The following is a 20,306-nucleotide window of genomic DNA, read 5'->3' as shown; positions in this document are numbered from 1 at the left end:
AACACCTCGTATTCTTCACCAACAGTGACAGGGCTGTATGTATACGTGCACTCATAATCCCAATGGATATCAAATCAAAATTTCATAACCTGCGTGGCTTCCTGAAACCCTGGTTAGTTCTTTGAAAGTACATTCACACAAAGCTTCTTCAGTGACAGGAATACAACATTTTCATTACATTTACAATAGATTTCTAAGCTAAGAGCGATTTTCTTCTGGTTATCCTTGTATTATACTGAACAAGCCTGTACAAGGGATAAATCACTTTTGCAACAAGCTTATCAGGTAAGTATATAACAGAAAGTATACAGAAATAAATGCATTATGAAGCTCTTATCCAAAAGCAAATATCCTGATTTAGCTTGAACACTATGAAATATTGAACATACAATATCAACTTGGCTAGCTTCTCTGATTCATCTAATCTGCCATGTTTAACTGTAAAACATAATGAATCACCATTTATATCAGGGTAAAAGCCAGATAAAGATGACAAATCAGTTTGGGGGAAAAATATCTGAGGAAATTCCTTTTCGAACCTTCTAAACACACACAATTTATGCAGTCCTTATATTTTGTCAGGAAGGATTTCCATTCTAATAAGAAACCAGTATAACTTTTGCTCGAAGGAATTCAAGGAAATGGGAGTTTGGAGTTTATGCTGGCAAGGAAAAGCACTTTCTGACATTCATAACATTTAAATTTGTTGTCTCCATCCTCCCAAATCTATTTAATGGGAATCTAATAAAGCCCATTAGATTGGAACAAAACTGCAGGTGCTGGAAATATGAAATAAAAACACCCTACAAGTAATGTAGCAGCTATCTTTGCTCCATCTACTGTACTTGAGTTTGCCAATAGTATATCTGATCAGTTTTGTTAGCATGCAAATAAGTTTTTCACTGTGCCTCAGTACACATGCTAATAATAAACTAAACATGGAGAGAAATAGAGTTAATGTCACAGGCATTGGTCCAATTCTGCCGAAGGGTCTTGAACCTGAACAGTTTACTGTTTCAGTTTTTGTGATTAACATTTCTGCTGAATGTTTCCAGCAATGTTTGTATTTCAAACTTCTATTGATCTCTGCTCACTCACCCATTTTTTAGTCTGCCACTTAATTACTTATCAACTATGAAAATAAAAAATGGCAACCCTGCCCAATTATTTGTTGTCCCATGTACACAAAGTACCAACTTACTCTAGACCTAATCCTGAATTGCTCAAACAAATGCAGAGATCGTCTATACCGTATGGTTGCAGCACCGACCACCATATTAGCTTTTAACTTCCTTGTTGTATGTAACAGACCATTGCGGATATAAAGGGACAACCTGAAAAACACAAAATACCATTACAGTCTCCAGAACACGATAAGAGCATCCTATCTTTATTCATATATGTGCAAAATTCCGGGTTAAATGTTGATCTCAACTATTTAAAATACTAAGATTCAAATAAAAAAATTTCAAAGGGATGCATCCTGAATAATCCAGACATTTTACGAATAACCTTGGCTAGACTAGAAGAAAATAAAGGAAACAAGACAATTGAAGAATAATCAACTATAATGAACAAGAACTTTGTGAAAGCGCCTATGGTTTATCTTATGTGATTAGACTTCAAAATAGTAAAAGGACAGGTGGAATACTGAGCAAAACACAAAATGCTGGAGGAACGCCATGGGTCAGGTCACACTTGCGGAGGGAATGAACAGGCGATGTTTCAGGTCGGGACCCTTCTTCAATCCTGACCCAAAACACTATCTGTCCATTCCCTTCTTTACCAATCTCTACAAATGCACCATGGAAAGCATCCTATCCAGGTGCACCACAGCTTGGTATAGGAACAGCTCTAAGACCACAAGAAATTGCAGAGTTGTGAATGTAGTCCAGTCTATCACACAAAATCAGCCTTCTCCCTCCCCAATCGACTTCATCTATATTTCATTTCCTCAGGAAAGCAGCCAATAAAATCAAGGTATGCTGGACACCTGGTCATTCTCTCTTCTCCCATCTGACAGGAGATGAAAAGCTTAAAAGCACCTACCATTAGGTTCAAGAATAGCTTCTTCCATGCTGTTATCAGACTCTTGAATGTTCCTCTCATATGCCAAGGATATTCCAATTGTGGTCTTTGGTTTAAAAAAAAATTAAATCTGCACTTTCTCTGAAGCTGTAACTATATTCTGCACTCTATTTTCTCTTTTGTACCACCTGACACATGTTCCTGTGCGTATTATGATCTTCCTGGATAGCATGCAAAACAAAGATCTTTGCTATATCAGTACACATAATAAAACTATAATAAACTATGCCAATTTGCATGTGGTTCATGTAGTAAGCCAAAGATCACCACTGTTTAACTTTGAACCCTAGACGCTAATTGCCATCCAGCAAAATTTCACCAAGGGAATCCCTCCCCTTTTAACTTTCATTTTCATTCCCCTCCCTCCCTCCTACAATATTGCAGCCTCACCCTCCATGCAAATTTTCCCACAAAAGTTTTACCCATTCGCTTTGCCACCTTGAGAAACAACAATCGTGAATCACTTCGTCATGTTTTTAAAATGCCTGGCTGCTCAGTAATAAGTGAGATTTAATTTGATTTGATTTAATTTATTGTCATTGTCTAAGAGACAACAAAATTCTTTTTCCCCTTAGTCATACGAATTTAAAAAAAAAAAAAACACAAAACACAGTAGTCCACAACACAAACATCCCCACAGCAGCACCAAAGTTCCCCACAGTGAGGGAAGGAACCAAAGTCCAGTCAACCTCCTCGCCGATGTTCCCCAATGTTCACCCGTGGTCGGGGCCTCCCGAGCACCCCATAGTCGCCGCTACGGGCAGCCCGATGTTCAGGCCCTCTCACCGGAAACCTCTCGTCAGCCACCTTCCACCGGAGTCCGCGGCTCCCGATGTCCACAGGCCGCGCTGAGCGGAGATTCGCGCTGGCGACCCCCCGGCAAAGGGTCCCAGGACTCCGCGATGTTAAAGTCAGCCAGGGCTCGAAATTAACGGTTGCCCGGGTGCCAATGGCGACCTAAAGTCCCGCCGGGCAACCTAAAAGCCTGCCATTTTGCCCGGCTTGGCAAGCACCCAGGCCACCTATCGTTCACCTCTGAGCGGGCCCCCCCCTCTATCTCTCTCTGTCTCCGCCTACCATCTGTGACCGGGCCGCCGGGTCTCCGCTCGCTCCTCATCCGCTGGCATGGCCGGCCACCTTAGACATGCGCACTGCCACGGCCCGCACATCCTCCCCCTGCACATGCGCACAACCACGGCCAGCACATCATCAGCCGCCCTGCACATGCGCACTTCCATGGCAACTGGCCGGTGCCGGGCACTTTCTCCCTCCCTTTGCATTGTGGGAGATCTGTTGAAAACCACCATTGTGGGCGACCGCTGAAAACCAACGCAGAATCACTCCCTGGAGCTGGAGTAATTCCCTGGAGTAACTCTTGCTTCTTGGTTTCCTGGTCCTCCAAAAATATTCCAAATGGAATTTAAACTGGAATGGACCTTCCACCACCAAACTCCAAATGCACATTATCTGTTTATTTATTGTGTAAACATATGGTCTATGGTATATAGACACACTGAACTTTTATCTCCTGTTCTGTATTATGTTACATATTCTGTTGTGCTGCAGCAAGCAATAATTTCATTGTCCTATCTATCCTCTCTTGACTCTTGATTTGGACTAGCAAAAAAGGATTATTGGGGAAAAAAGAGCTACCTTAAGTTTAGTTGCGTCTGGTTGGGTAACTATGGTAGGGTGAAGACTATTCCATGCTTTAATTGTGCGGGGGGACTCCATGGAGCAGCCAGCATTTCTGGATAGAAGAAATTGGGTGATGTTTCGGGTAGAGACCCTTCTTTAGATTTCCGCTGGTTTTAGTGTTTTTAGTTTAATTTAAAGAAGCAGCGTGGAAACAGCCCCTTCGGCCCACCGTGTCCACGCCGTCCACCGATCACCCAAACATTAGTTCAATCCCACACATTAGTGACGCAAGTCAAGAGTGTTTTATTCTCTCACGTCCCACTTAGAACATTGAAATCCTTGCAGCAGGTGAACCTCTGCCACACCTGGAAAGACTGCTTGGGTCCTTGAATGGAGTCAACGGGGAGGTAAAGCGACAAGTGTAGCATTTCCTGCAGTTGCAAGGTAAAGTGCCAGGAGAGGGGGTAGGAAGGGACGAATTGACCAGGGAGTTATGGAGGGAGTGGTCTCTGCGGAAAGCCGACAGGGGAGGAGGTGGGAAGATGTGGCCAGTGGTGGGATCCCGTTGGTAGACAAAGCTGGAGAAAATCAGCGGGTGAGGCAGCATCTGTGGGCCGAAGGAATAGGCAAAGTTTCTGGTCGAGACCCTTCTTCAGACTGATGTCGGGAGGGGAGCGGCCGGAAAAAGAAAGGAAGAGGCGGAGACAGTAGGCCGTGGGCGAGCTGGGAATGGGAGGGGAAGGAGAGAGAAAGCAAGCACTGCCTGAAATTGGAGAAGCCAATGTTCATACCACTGGGGTGTAAACTACCCAAGCGAAATATAAGGTGCTCTTCCTCCAATTTGCGGTGGGCCTCACTCTAGCCATGGAGGAGGCCCAGGGCAGAAAGGTCGGATTCGGAATGGGAGGGGGAGTTGAAGTGCTGAGCCACCGGGAGATCAGGTTGGTTATTGCGAACTGAGTGGAGGTGTTGTGTGAAGCGATCGCCAAGCCTGCACTTGGTCTCACCGAGGTTGATCATACGTTGAATAATCCAACCAGATTTTTGTTTGGGAGTGGAAAGAAATGATAGAAATTGCATTCATTGCAACGTGTAAAATGAGTTGAGATAGTGTATTGTAATTTTGTTGCATGTCATTGTGGTATATATCATGTCTTGATTGGTGAATATGTTTAGTTTGAGACTTTATTTGAAGCAGAAATAATATTTGAATGCTTCATTGACCATAATTCTAAATGGTAACTACGCACTTCGTCCGAGCACATTATCGCAACGCGTCATGCAAGCCGTCTTAAACGACCACGTAAACTGTCATTTGGCAACCTGAAAAGCTGCCTAGGTTGCCCGGCTGGCAACAGAGAAAAAAAGTTAAGTGAGAGCCCTGTCAGCGCCGCCCGCGTTGGGAGCTCCGCAATGCTGGAACAGAGGCCCAGCACTCCGGAGCTCCATGCGGCGATCCCAGGAAGGCCTCGCCCGCTTCGCGATTTTTCCAGCGCCTCACCTCCGCTGCTGAAGCTCTAGTCCTGTCCCGGCAGGAAAGGCCACGCCAATCCAGCTGGTAGGCCGCGGGGCGGGGGGAGGGGGGGTGAGGACATGACTCGGATAATACCCACATCCTCGCCAGGAAGCGACTGAAGGATGGTTTCCCCCTTACCATACCCGCTTCCCCCCCCACATAAAATACTGAAAAAAACAAAAAAACACTCTAAACATAACAAAATAAAAAAAAGACAGCCAGACCGTGGGCGGAGGCAGCTAGCAACAGCGCCACCGGATGTCGATCCCTGATAGACATACTACTTCAAATTATCAAAGTAGACGTTAGACTTTACTTTAGGTAAGGTGGGTTTTCTCCCAGTGCTCCGGTTTCCTCCCACACACCAAAGACGCGCAGGTTTGTAGGTTAAATTGGCTTCTGTATATTGTAAATTGTCCCTAATGTGTATGATAGTGCTGTGCTGGTCGGCGTGGAATTGGTGGGCCGAAGAACCTGTTTCCCCATTGTATCTCTAAAGTCTAAAACATTTATTTCAGTTGCCGATGGCACAACTAAACTAATGACTCTATGGTCTTAGTCACATTTTACTGGATCAATAATCATCTTTGTCAGGTTCCGAGTGATAATTTATCTGTTGTCAGTTATAAAATACATTGTGCTCACACAGCTGTCATATAGTACCAATAGGGATCCTGACACTACGCAATGCTCTTAACTTTTACTGCATGGCTGGAAGTTTAATTACAAAGTCCATGCTACTAGTATAACTGGTACTGGATCATGATTTGTCCAAATTACAAACTACTACTGCTTCCTTGGGGCATCACATCATGGAGGCTTAAGAACCGGTCATCTCTTTTGCACTTTGGCTTTTATATTTGGACAAATCATGATCCAGTACTAGTTATAAATGTCTTTAATTCTACACTTTCCCCTTACCAACCCATTCATTATAAAAGCTACTGATCTCTGCTACTTCCTGTAAAAATAAACTCCAGATCCAAATTATACATTTTTCTTTTTAACAAAGTCAATTTTTGCTTCTCTTCTTGATTTTCTTTTCTTTCATCTCCTTAAATTAATTTGTTGAGTGTGGGAAATGAATCTGATCTTTGGCCTCAGTCACACAACTGACATGCTTTTTTCCCCTCTCTTCCTATGGGGTAAGAGTTTTTATGCTTTGGCTGCATGTCACAACTGGAATTGGCAGTTTTTAATACAGACTGCAGGCTATGTTCCCTTTCTTCCAACACAAAGCAGCACATCACATTTAATGACAAGTAATGACAATAAACTTCATAAAAAAGTCCTAAAACATTTTGTGCTTTAAAATTGCACAACTCAAGCAAACCAGGGAATGAAAATTGGATAAATGTTTTACTTTAAGCCAGATATTGCACATTGAAGGTACATGAATATAGAGCACAAAACAGAAGAGGAGGAGGAGGAGGTAGGAGGAGGAGGAGGGGGGGAGAAACGGGACGGACATTAGTCAAAATCTAAGAGATACTTTCTCCAGCCATATAGCTGCAAAAATCAAAATACATTCAGGCAAAATACCTTTTTGTCAGCACGTGGCACATCTTCCTAAAATTTCAAGTGGCGGGTTCATATGATTCTTAGCCACAGAATATATTCTCCAATAGTAATTTTATAAAAACAAAATCTTGCTGCCTTAGAGGTTACGGAGTCAACCATTTTATATTCAGATTTTCATGGAAATATAGATCTAATGTTTTGCTTTACCAACATTAGTTAAGCCCACAACAATGGCCAAATTATTTCAGGTCAATTAGTGATGAGTAATAAATACTGTTCTTACCAGTAGCAGCTATATCTTCAAAAAAATAAATGTATTTTCAAAAAATTAATTATTTTTTACCTCTGCTTGCTGGACATAAGGTTTATATATGAAATGAATTGAGGCAGTTTTTTAAATTTTTTTATTTTATTGACTTCAGGTAAATTAGTAAAACTCCAAAGAGCAACACCATGAAATGTTTAGAAAATCATTCTTACGACACTGAAATAATGAAAACAACAATTCTGTTAAAGTAAGACCAACAAGAACAAGGAACTGTGTAGGAACTGCAGATGCTGGTTTAAATCGAAGGTAGACACAAAATGCTGGAGTAACTCAGCGGGACAGGCAGCATCTCTGGAGAGAAGGTCTCGACCCGAAACGTCACCCATTCCTTCTCGCTGAGTTACTCCAGCATTGTGTATCTACCTAAGAACAAGGAACTATTCATTTAAAACACTTTTCATCCAAGCATTTAGGATTGCACAAGTCATGTTCCCTTGTTTGAATCTTCCCTACTCTCAGTGGGAAAAGCTTATCCACGTCAACTCTGTCTATCCCTCTCATCATTTTAAATCAGATCAGTCCGAGAGCATGGATTTACGAAGGGGAAATCATGCTTAACTAATCTTCTGGAATTTTTTGAGGATGTAACTAGGAAAATGGACAAGGGAGAGCCAGTGGATGTAGTGTACCTGGACTTTCAGAAAGCACTAGACTAAGTGCAGACCCGTTGGGTCTGCTCCCCCAACGCAATATTCCACCACTCACCTGTTCCCTCAAGGCAATATTCCACCACTCATGCACAGCCCCTCATGCCACACTACTCATGCACAGCAACTGCACAGGCGCGGCTCACTTCCTCTCATCCCCCAACACTCCCTCCCCCTCTTCACCCTCTCTTCTTTCCCCTCCCCAATCCCTCCCTCTCCATTCCCCGACCCCGTCACTCGCTCCCTCTGTAACTCCTCACCCTACCCCCTCCTATCCTCACCTTCCCCTAACCCCCCACCATCCCTCCTGACCTCCCCACTGCCCTCCTCTCCCTCTATTCCCCACTCCCTAATTCCCCCTCCTCCCCCCCGCTTCCTCCTCTTCTTTCCCCTCTCGTCCTAACTTTCCACAAGCCCTCCCTTACCTCTCCTTGCCCCTACCCCGTCACTCCCTCCATAGGTCCTCTCCCTCTATCTCCCCCCACCCCATCTCCACACCTCCCCCAATTTCCTCTCCCTCCCTACCCCCTCCTCTCCCTCAATCCCCCCCATCTCCCTCCTCACCTCCCCAGGATCTCAAGGTTGTCGCTCCTCTCCCTTCTTGCGTGCCCTGGAGGAGCATCAGCCTTCGGCGCCCTCAGAACCAGGCTCAGCGCCCAGGCTTTGGTAACCCCGGCAGGAAAGCCACGCCACCAGGCAGGCAGGCGAGCCGTGCCAGCAGGAAGGTGGGCGCCGGCAGGAAGGGCCGGCAGACAGACTGGCGGGCCGCACCAGCCGGAAGGTTGACGCCGGCAGGAAGGGCCGGCAAACAGGCAGGCGCCGGCAGGAAGTTGGGCCGCGGCCGATGACTGACAACAGAGGCGGTCAATCAGTGCGGCGATGGTGCAAGAAGGGATGTCGCCATCCTGGCTGTGACTGACAAGATTTTTAAACCTTAATAGCTTTTAAAATATACTACCGATCGGAACAAACTTGGTGCATTTGCAGCACAGGACAACGGTGAGTAAGGTGGCCAAAAATCGTAGCTCTATCATATAACCATATAACAATTACAGCACGGAAACAGGCCATCTCGACCCTTCTAGTCCGTGCCGAACACGTATTTTCCCCTAGACCCATACACCTGCGTTCAGACCATAACCCTCCATTCCTTTCCCGTCCATATAACTATCCAATTTATTTTTAAATGATAAAAACGAACCTGCCTCCACCACCTTCACTGGAAGCTCATTCCACACAGCCACCACTCTCTGAGTAAAGAAGTTCCCCCTCATGTTACCCCTAAACTTCTGTCCCTTAATTCTCAAGTCATGTCCCCTTGTTTGAACCTTCCCTACTCTCAGTGGGAAAAGCTTATCCACGTCAACTCTGTCTATCCCTCTCATCATTTTAAAGACCTCTATCAAGTCCCCCCTTAACCTTCTGCGCTCCAAAGAATAAAGCCCTAACTTGTTCAACCTTTCTCTGTAACTTAGTTGCTGAAACCCAGGCAACATTCTAGCAAATCGCCTCTGTACTCTCTCTATTTTGTTGACATCCTTCCTATAATTAGGCGACCAAAATTGTACACCATACTCCAAAATTGGCCTCACCAATGCCTTGTACAATTTTAACATTACATCCCAACTTCTATACTCAATGCTCTGATTTATAAAGGCCAGCACACCAAAAGCTTTCTTTACCACCCTATCTACATGAGATTCCACTTTCAGGGAACTGTGCAGTTATTCCCAGATCCATCTGTTCACCTGCATTCTTCAATTCCCTACCATTTACCATGTACGTCCTATTTTGATTTGTCCTGCCAAGATGTAGCACCTCACACTTATCAGCATTAAACTCCACCTGCCATCTTTCAGCCCACTCTTCCAACCGGCATAAATCTCTCTGTAGACTTTGAAAATCTACTTCATTATCCACAACCCCACATATCTTAGTATCATCTGCATACTTCCTAATCCAATTTACCACACCATCATCCAGATCATTGATGTACATGACAAACAACAGTGGACCCAACACAGATCCCTGTGGCACCCCACTAGTCACTGGCCTCCAACCTGACAAACAACCATCCACCATTACTCTCTGGCATCTCCAATTCAGCCACTGTTGAATCCATCTTGCTACTCCACCATTAATACCCAACCATTGAACCTTCTTAACCAACCTTCCGTGAGGAACCTTGACAAAGGCCTTACTGAAGTCCATATATACAACATCCACTGCTTTACCCTCATCAATTTCCCGAGTAACCTCTTCAAAAAATTCAAGATTAGTCAAACATGACCTTCCAGGCACAAATCCATGTTGACTGTTCCTAATCAGACCCTGTTTATCCAGATGCTTATATATATTATCTCTAAGTATCCTTTCCATTAATTTGCCCACCACTGACGTCAAACTAACAGGTCTATAATTGCTAGGTTTACTCTTAGACCCCTTTTTAAACAATGGAACAACATGCGCAGTACGCCAATCCTCCGGCACTATTCCCGTTTATAATGACATTTGAAATATTTCTGTCATAGCCCCTGCTATTTCTACACTAACTTCCCTCAATGTCCTAGGGAATATCCTGTCCGGACCTGGTGACTTATCCACTTTTATATTTCTCAAAAGTGTCAGTACTTCCTCTTCTTTGAATCTCATAGTTTCCATAGCTACTCTACTTGTTTCCCTTACCTCACATAATTCAATATCCTTCTCCTTGGTGAATACCGAAGAAAAGAAATTGTTCAATATCTCCCCCTATCTTTTGGCTCTGCAGATAGCTGTCCACTCTGACTCTCTAATGGACCAATTTTATCCCTCGTTATCCTTTTGCTATTAATATAGCTGTAGAAACCCTTTGGGTTTACTTTCACCTTACTTGCCAAAGCAACCTCATATCTTCTTTTAGCTTTTCTAATTTCTTTCTTAAGATTCTTTTTACATTCTTTATACTCAAGCACCTCATTTACTCCATGCTGCCTATAATTATTGTAGATCTCTCTCTTTTTCCGAACCAAGTGTCCAATTTCCCTTGAAAACCATGGCTCTTTCCAATTTTTACTATTTCCTTTCAACTGAACAGGGACATAAAGATTCTGTACTCTTAAAATTTCACCTTTAAATGTCCTCCATTTCTCTTCCACATCTTTCCCATAAAACAAACTGTCCCAATTTACTCCTTTTAAATCCTTTCGCATCTCCTCAAAGTTAGCCTTTCTCCAATCAAAAATCTCAACCCTAGGTCCAGTGCTGACCCTCTCCATAATTATATTGAAACTAATGGTATTGTGATCACTGGTCCCGAACTGTTCCCCAACGCATACCTCTGCCACCTGACCCGTCTCATTTCCTAACAGGAGGTCCAGCACCGCCCCTTCTCTAGTAGGTACTTCTATGTATTGCTGCAAAAAAACTATCCTGCACACATTTTACAAACTCCAACCCATCCAGCCCATTTACAGAATGTGTTTCCCAGTCTATGTGTGGAAAATTGAAATCTCCCACAATCACTACCTTGTGCTTACTACTAATATCTGCAATCTCCTTACATATTTGCTCTTCCAATTCTCGTTCCCCATTTGGTGGTCTATAATACACCCCTATAAGTGTTGCTACCCCTTTCCCATTTCTCAGTTCCACCCAAATAGCCTCCCTAGACGAGCCCTCTAATCTATCCTGCCAAAGCACTGCTGTAATATCTTCCCTGATAAGCAATGCAACACCTCCACCTCTTGCCCCTCCAATTCTATCACACCTGAAACAACGAAATCCTGGGATATTTAGTTTCCAATCACAGCCCTCCTGCAACCATGTTTCACTGATCGCCACAACATCATACTTCCAGGTGTCAATCCAGGCTCTAAGTTCATCCACCTTTCTTACAATGCTCCTAGCATTAAAATATACACATTTAAGAAACCCACCATCTCTTATTCTGTTTATTTTCTTTTTCTTCTCTCTCCCCTACATTTTGGGTCAGAGTGCTACCATTCTCTGCCTCCTGCCTTATACACTGACTGCTAGCTTTCCCAATTTGAGTCCCTCCCCCCAACCATACTAGTTTAAAGTCTCCCCAGTAGCCTTTGCAAATCTCCCCGCCAGGATATTGGTCCCCCTCGAGTTCAAGTGCAACCCGTCCTTTCTGTATAGGTCGCACCTTCCCCAAAAGAGGTCCCAATGATCCAGAAACTTGAATCCATACCCACTGCACCAGTCCCTCATCCACGCATTTATTCTCCACCTCGCTCCATTCCTACTCTCACTGTCGCGTGGCACAGGCAGTAATCCTGAGATTGTTACCTTTGCAGTCCTTCTCCTTAACTCTCTACCTAACTTCCTAAATTCTTCTTTCAGGACCTCTTCTCTTTTTTTACCTATGTCGTTGGTACCTATATGTACCACAACCTCAGGCTCCTCTCCCTCCCATTTCAGGATTTCTTGGACACGTTCAGACACATCCCTGACCCTGGCACCAGGGAGGCAAACTACCATCCGGGTCTCCTGTCTACGTCCACAGAATCGCCTATCCGACCCCCTGACTATAGAGTCCCCTATTACAATTGCCCTCCTCTTTTCCTTACCCTTCTGAGCAACAGGACCGGTCTTTGTGCCAGAGGCCCGGCCGCTGTCGCTGCCCCCAGGTAGGCCGTCTCCCCCACCCTTACTCAAACATGAGTACTTATTTTCAAGGTGTACAGCCACCGGGGTACTCACCAGTTCCTGCCTCTGCCCATTGCCCTTCCTAACTGTGACCCAGTTTTCTGTCTCCCGTGGTCTTGGAGTGACCACCTCCCTGTAACTCCTTTCTATGACCTCCTCGCTCTCCCTGAGCAGACAGAGGTCATCGAGTTGCTGCTCCAGGTTCCTAACACGGTCCCTTAGGAGCCCCATCTCGACGCACCTGGCACAGATGTGGACGTCTGGAGAGCACTCAGATTCAGACTCCATGACCTCCCACATCTGACATCCAGAACAGTAAACTGCCCTGGCCCTCATTCTCCCCCTATCGCGTACCTTTTTGCACAAATTAAAAAACAATGCAAACCAGATGATAACAAGTTATAGTTATGTATAGATTTAATAAGGTCCGACATAGGAGATTAGTGGGCAAAATTAGAGCACATGGTGTTGGGGGTAGGGTGCTGACATGGATAGAAAATTGGTTGGCAGACAGGAAACAAAGAGTAGGGATTAACGGGTCCCTTTCAGAAATGGCAGGCCGTTACTAGTGGGGAACCACAAGGCTCACTGCTAGGACCGCAACTATTTACAATATACATTAATGATTTAGATGAAGGGATTAAAAGTAACACTAGCAAATTTACAGATGACACAAAGCTGGGTGGCAGTGTGAACTGTGAGGAGGATGCTATGAGGATGCAGGGTGACTTGGACAGATTGGGTAAGTGGGCAGATGCAGTTTAATGTGCATAAATAGGAGGTTATACACTTTCATAACAAGGTGAGTTGAGTATCGGAGCAAAGAGGTCCTTCTGCAGTTGTACAGGGCCCAAGTGAGACCACACCTGGAGTATTGTGTGCAGTTTTGGTCTCCAAATTTGAGGAAGAACATTCTTGCTATTGAGGGAATGCAGCGTAGGTTCACAAGGTTAATTCCCGGGATGGCGTGAGTGTCATATGTTGATAGAATTTGGAAGGATGAGAGGAATTCTTATTGAAACTAGGGGTCACAGTTTAAGGATAAGAGGGAAGTCTTTTAGGACCGAGATGAGAAAATCATTTTTTACACAGAGAGTGGTGAATCTGTGGAATTCTCTGCCACAGAAGGTAGTTGAGGCCAGTTCATTGGCTATATTTAAGAGGGAGTTAGATGTGGCCCTTGTGGCTAAAGGGATCAGGGGGTATGGAGAGAAGGCAGGGATGGGATACTGAGTTGGATGATCAGCCATGATCATATCGAATGGCGGTGCAGGCTCGAAGGGTCGAATGGCCTACTCCTGCACCTAATTTCTATTTGGTGGCAAAAACAGGAAGGCAATTATCTGAATGGTGTCAAGTTGGTAAATGGGGAAGTACAACGAGATCTGGGGCTCCGTGTTCATCAGTCATTGAAAATATGCACGCAGGTACAGCAGGCAGTGAAGAAAGTGAATGGCATGTTGGCCTTCATAACAAGAGGATTTGAGTATAGGAGCAAACAGGTCCTTCTGCAGTTCTACAGGGCCCTAGTGAGACCACACCTGGAGTATTGCGTGTAGTTTTGGTCTGCAAATTTGAGCAAGGACATTCTTGCTATTGAGGGAGTGCAGCTAGGTTCACAAGGTTAATTCCCGGGATGACAGGACTGCATATGTTGATAGAATGGAGCGACTGGGCTTGTATACTCTGGAATTTAGAAGGATGAGAGGGCATCTTATTGAAACATATTATTAAGGGTTTGGACACGATAGAGGCAGGAAACATGTTCCCGATGTTGGGGAAGTCCAGAAGCAGCTGACAGTTTAATAATAAGGGGTAAGCCATTTAGCACGGAGATGAGGAAAACGTTTTCACACAGAGGGTTGTGAATCTGTGGAATTCTCTGCCTCAGAAGGCAGTGGAGGCCAATCCTCTAGATGCTTTCAAGTGAGAGTTAGATAGAACTCTTAAAGACAGCGGAGTCAGGGGATATGGCGAGAAGGCCGGAACGAGCTTCTGATTGTGGATGATCAGCCATGATCATATTGAATGGCGGTGTTCGCTCGAAGGGCCGAATGGCCTACCCCTGCACCTATTGAAATAGTACATGCCTGTCAGCAACCCACAAACAGAGTTATGTGGAGCCTGAGAATAGGTTTCTAATCACATATTCCGAGGAGGATCAAACGATTATTTTTGCTTTAGCGTCCAAATTGTTTGGAGGATTGACTGTGTATGCAAAAAGAGGGGAGAACACCCTCTCGGGTGTAGAGGACTATTTTCTAAATTATATAGGTCCTAAGGTTATCACAAAATTGGATAAAAGTTACCAAAAACTATGGGAGAATCTTCAGCTGTTTGTGGTTCCTCTATGGTACCATGAAGAGTGCTAACCATACCCTTAAACAGATCTATTCACTCTTGGCTGATCAGGAGTAATATTTTTGAACAAATAACATATTTGAAATGTCTTAAGTTTTAAGTGCCAAACACCATTGAAGGACTGTGGTATTATTCTCCAAATCCTCAAATGGTTAAATAGATTTTTAAGAAGGTTAAAATGTAGTTTCTAAAGTGTAGAATTTACAAGGAAACAGCAGGTTGATAAAACATTGCCATCCAAGGCAAACTGTTTATGTTGCAGACCAGCAACCTAAACCTAAGTGTCAAGATACCAACCACAGAACATGCCATAGATGGCCACTCACACAGCTTGGGTGGCCGTTCAGGAAATGACCACGTAATCATCTTAAGCTCAATATAGGTGGACTAGAAGGGTAAAGAGCAGCAGATACAAATCAAAACTGAACAGATCAAAATAATTGATTTAGTCAACTGATTAAAAAAAAATGGCCAGCCGAGTCTATCTGAGAAACATTCGTACGCACCCACAACCATAGGTTGGAGATTTGCAAGTGAGTTTACTTGATTGAGGCAGCAAAATGATTTGTAGCAGTGGTAAACATCTGGATAGCATTGCAAAAGGTATAATACACAATCTGAATGAAGGTTAAGAGTACCCAGTCATCTGCCTTGTAAATAGCAAAAATCAAACTCAGGGCACAGAAGGGTTGGCAAGACCACCTTCCCTGCCTAGTGTTCATATATGCCTTTATTCTTCCTAGTGGTAGAGTCCAGGGGTTTGGAAGGGGGTCTTAGAACAAACAAGGAGAGTAACTACAGTGTACTTTATGCATGGTGTATACTGAAGCCACTATACACTAGTGGAGACAATGAATGAGGTGACTATCAAGCAGTCTGCTTTTTCCTGGATTTGCAAACTTCTCAAAGTGTTGTTGATGCTTTAATCCTCCAGATGCATAGAAAGTGTTCCATCACACTCCTGACTTGTGACTTTTTGATAATGGAAGGGCTTTGAGTGTCAGGTGAATCACTCACCACAGGATATTCAATTTTTGACTTGTTCTGGTAACCACTGCATTTATTTCACTAGCTGAGATACATTTTTGTTTAAAGATTGTCCCCAGGATGTTGATGGGCCGAGAAGATACTGCCATTGAATATTAAGGATATTTGATTAAGTTCTCTCTTGTTCAAATCAATCACCAGCCGGCATTTTGGTGGACACGTCTGCAGTTTTTCATTACAACAGCTGAGACATTGTCTCATAACTGGGCGGCACAGTGGCGCAGCAGTAGAGTTGCTGCCTTACAGCGCCAGAGACCTGGGTTCGATCCCGACTACGGGTGCTGTCTATACAAAGTTTGTATGTTCTCCAAGGGACCGTGTGGGTTTTCTCTGGGTGCTCCTGTTTCCATTCACATTTAAGACGTAAAGGTTTGTAGGTTAATTGGCCTGTAAATTGTCCCGTGTGAGGACAGAACTAGTGTATGGGTGATCGTTGATTGGCACGGACTCAGTGGGCCAAAGGACTTGTTTCCTTGCTGTATCGCTACAGTCTACCTGTTGTATATAGTGCTCTCAGCCATTTCCTGACATTCTTGATATTACATGAAATGAACTGAAATGGCTGAAGGCCGACTTCCGTGATAGTGGGGACTTCAATAGTTAACCAAGGTGGATATTTGAATTCATTTCAGTAATTAAACTAATTCACCAGTTTTCCAAAAGTATAGGTCTCTATTATTAAAATTATTAAACATAGCGCAGAATAGTTGTCACTTACATGCCCAAACTCAAACCGTTCTGAAATTGCCTTAAAAGTGGTTATTAGAATTTTGCGGACAGGCAGCAAATGTTTCCTGCATTTCGTGCCTTTAAAGTCTCTTTTCCAAAATGAAATTCATGTCTATTCCCTAGCCTGGAAAGAGGTTGATTGATTTATTTTCTTTTTTTTTTTCTTCTTTTTTTTTTCTTTTAATTTTTATTGGAAGCAATTGTACAAAAAAGAACGAATGACATAAGAATTCTACAACTCTAATACAGCTTCAATTTTAACATTTTATAAACAGAATATTAAATTGAAAAAAGAAAGAGAAGGAAAGAGAAAAATTGAAAGAAAGAAAGAAGAGGAGATATCCGTCAACCCATCCATGTAGCAATGTTACAAAATTTTGAGATTTTAAAAATCAAGTCTGCAATTTATCCCATCAGATAAAGCATAAAAATAAGTTTAATTTGACACCTAATTCACTTTCATATCTCAAGTATTTAAAAAGTTATGGCCATTTTCATACTTGGAAATTAGCATCTTGTTCCCTATTGATTTTCTATGGACATAACAAAAAAGCTGTGATCATGGACAGTCAAAAGCCCATAACTTTCTTAAAAATTAAGAGAACTGAATGAAATTTTCAGTTATCATAGATTGAAGCATTCTGAAACAAATATAAAATAATCTTACTTGGATGACCTGAAATTAAAGCATATAATTAGTTAGTTACCTAATTGTACCTAATTCCAAACTTCAATTACTAGATCTAAACATCTATCCATTTCTTAATAAATGATTAACATTTTTAAATAGCCTAAGCGTCCAAATAATATTCACAAATAATTCCCAATGATTTTTAAATCTCATTTACATTAATTTATAGGCCAAATGGAAAGAATTTAGTGTTTAATTGCTGTAAATTAAAGTCCATTTAAATCAGCTTTCTAGTGGGATCCTGTGAACGCGCTGGTTTAGAACGTTCACATTGCGGTAGATTTGTACCCTCAAATGCCCAGAAAAATACTGCGGGATATAATGGGGCCCAAAATTAGCTACTTGCAACATTAAACTTTGTATAAAGGGATCTTAAGAAGCCCTTTTTAATGTAAAAATAAACAGCCTACCTTCCGTTTTCCCCTGTATGAGATCCGACCCGTTGTCGGCGGTTGGGGTTTAGAGGTTAATTTTTAACCTACTATAACAATTAGATAAAGCCCTTAAAACTAATAATAGCTCAAGCGAGGGAATCTTCCAGCGATTTTTCGTTAATAATTAACTAGGCTGAAAAACCTTGATTTGAACAGCCTAGGGAAAATCGCGTTTTAAACCCGCCCCCCTCTAAACGGCGCCAAAATCGCGCACACGGGCTGGGACAGATTTTCAGCTACGCTTCAGGTACGTTTTGCAACATACCTAATCCATGCACCCGCTCACCCAGCCTTACAATCGGTTTTGAGTTTGTGTTCAACCATTGTATTGTTCAAGACATTCAATAAAAGGGGACAATATTTTTTTTAATTGATCTGGTTTGTCAGTCAAGACAAACCTATTTTTTTTTCTAGATGTAGTGTCTCTGTCATTTCTGTAATCCACATCTTCACTGAGGGGACTGATGTCTATTTCCAAAATTTATATATGTTTTTTAGCAGATATTAAACCGTAATCAAGAAAACGTCTTTGAAATACCGTTAAATTAACACATGCCTCTGATATTCCCAGTATTATCAGTTTTGGGTCTGGCTCTAGTGGATGGTTGATTGATTTCACAAAGGAGTTTCCAGGGTTAACTTTTCTCGCCTAGAAAGTATGAGATTTGCATCATGTGGAACGACTGACGCTTGCTATCCCTGGTTCTGACACAAACCCAGTTAATATAGCGTAAACGATAATTACCTGGCAAAATCACATTCCCGCAAATATCGTGCATTATTCATGTGGCCCAGGAAGTCAATGTCTTGGAAGAGCACAATGCCTAAAATGCAGATAGTAGAATAAATATGGCGTGGTTAGGAAAACAGCAGCCTAAATACATCGTTTAAATTGTTTGTTTTTAAAAAAAAAAAGTTTACAATGAAAAGGGAAGGCAAAAACATGAAAATTACTGCTTGAGTAACCTTTTAAAAAAACAAAACTATATTATAAACACCGTGAAGCCCCATTTGGTCTGATATCCCTTTATGATACCAATTGGTCTCATCCCATCACAGATATTCCTTTGGTTCCATAACCTCCCTCCCCCCCCCCTCTTTCTCTGCAACTGAAAACTTGTTTTCTTTTTTCCCCAATTCTGACATGTTTCTCTTTCCAAGAAACTGACTGATCTTTTGTGTTTCCAGCATTTTATTTGATTTCCATCATCTCTAGTTGTTTTTATTTTTATTTCTTTATACAGGTGCACAACCTTTTATCCGAAGATCCAAATAACGAAAACCTCCGAAAAGCGGACATTTTTTCGGTCCTTGAAGAAAGGTCCTTGAAAACGTTCACCGAGGGCGGCCCGCAGAGGTGACAGCGGAACCTCCGGTCGGTCCTCGAAGAAAGGGGAACTAAATCCCCATTCATAGAAGAGAAGGTGAGGGTATATTGCGCGGGAGGGTTAATAATTGACAATATGCTGCTGCCTGCCCGCTGAGTTAAAAAGTTCCCACGGTAGATTCACGATACACAGTGTATCGTGAGTCTTGCGTGGGAACTTTTTAACTCAGCGGGCAGGCAGCAGCAGATTGTCGCTCCCTTCAGTTTCACCCCACCTACACCCCTCTGCTTCCCGGCCATGTGTGTGACCCCTTCCCTCCCCTCTCCAGCTCCCCACCCATTGCACCGGCGCGGGGGCTTTGCACTGTCTTCATGTCGGCGATGCCAGCAGGTCAGTGCCAGTCACCGGAGACGTCAGGACCAACGGGACACCGACCCCCAGGCCCACTGCAAGCACGGAGATCCCAGAGACCCACAGCCAGCAGCAGCCCAGCCCCGTTCCAACTCCAGAAGAAAACTGCAAACTGGCCGGAGACGTCAGGACCACCAGAAGCCGTTCCCCGATGGGTCGCTACGGCGACAAGTGGCAGTTCGCCCACAGCCCGAGCTGTGCCCCCTCATCGGGACACCGACCCCCAGGCCCACTGCAAGCACGGAGATCCCAGATCAGCAACTCCAGCCCAGCTCCAACTCCAGAGGAACACGCTCCCCGTAGGGGCAGAAGCTGATGGTGTGCAAGGTACGTCTTGTTCTTGGGGTCGAGCAGCTCGGGCTGTGGGCGAACTGCCACTTGTCGCCGTAGCGGCCCATCGGGGAGCGGATTCCTCTGGAGTTGGAGGGGGAGGGGGGTATTGTGCTGTTTGATCGCCCCCTACTATCCCAGGGACAGGGAGACAGGACGTTCACCGAGGGCGGCCTGCAGAGGTGACAGCGGAACCTCCGGTCGGTCCTGGAAGAAAGGGGAACTAAATCCCCTTCATAAAAGAGAAGTGGAGGGTATATTGCCCGGGAGGGTATATCGCCTACCTGGAAGAAACCGGACATTTTTTCCAGGATGTCGTCTGCACACCAAAGCTCACGTTTGGCGCTAAACATGGCACGCCAAAGCTCACGTTTGGCGCCAAACACACGTCGCCTCTGCTGCACACGGATATAAGAGTGTGAAAATGTCGCCTTAGGCCGCCTAAGGGCATGTAGCCCCGCTAGGGTGACATGAGTGCGAGAGGTGATTCAATGCTGCGGTCACATTTACAAATTCAGGAATTCATTCAACACACTGCATTTCATACAGACATTTATTCTGCAAGAAAAAACTACATTGAGACT

General features: G+C 43.7%; 1 protein-coding gene across 1 annotated transcript in view; it reads right to left on the bottom strand.

The window, feature by feature from the left end:
* Positions 1-20,306, bottom strand: part of them6 (thioesterase superfamily member 6) — a 37,152-nt gene that overhangs the window by 10,814 nt on the left and 6,032 nt on the right. Inside the window, exons 2-3 of the mRNA XM_033022680.1 lie at positions 18,399-18,477; positions 1,202-1,334 (exon numbers count right to left, since the gene is read on the bottom strand). Of these exons, the coding sequence (XP_032878571.1) occupies positions 1,202-1,334; positions 18,399-18,477 (212 nt within the window). The remainder of the gene's footprint in view (positions 1-1,201; positions 1,335-18,398; positions 18,478-20,306) is intronic.

Source organism: Amblyraja radiata, chromosome 6, assembly GCF_010909765.2.
Source record: "Amblyraja radiata isolate CabotCenter1 chromosome 6, sAmbRad1.1.pri, whole genome shotgun sequence".
NCBI classification, from domain to species: domain Eukaryota; kingdom Metazoa; phylum Chordata; class Chondrichthyes; order Rajiformes; family Rajidae; genus Amblyraja; species Amblyraja radiata.
The sequence above is the reverse complement of the archived record's forward strand: the minus strand, read 5'-3'. Positions and strand labels throughout refer to the sequence as shown.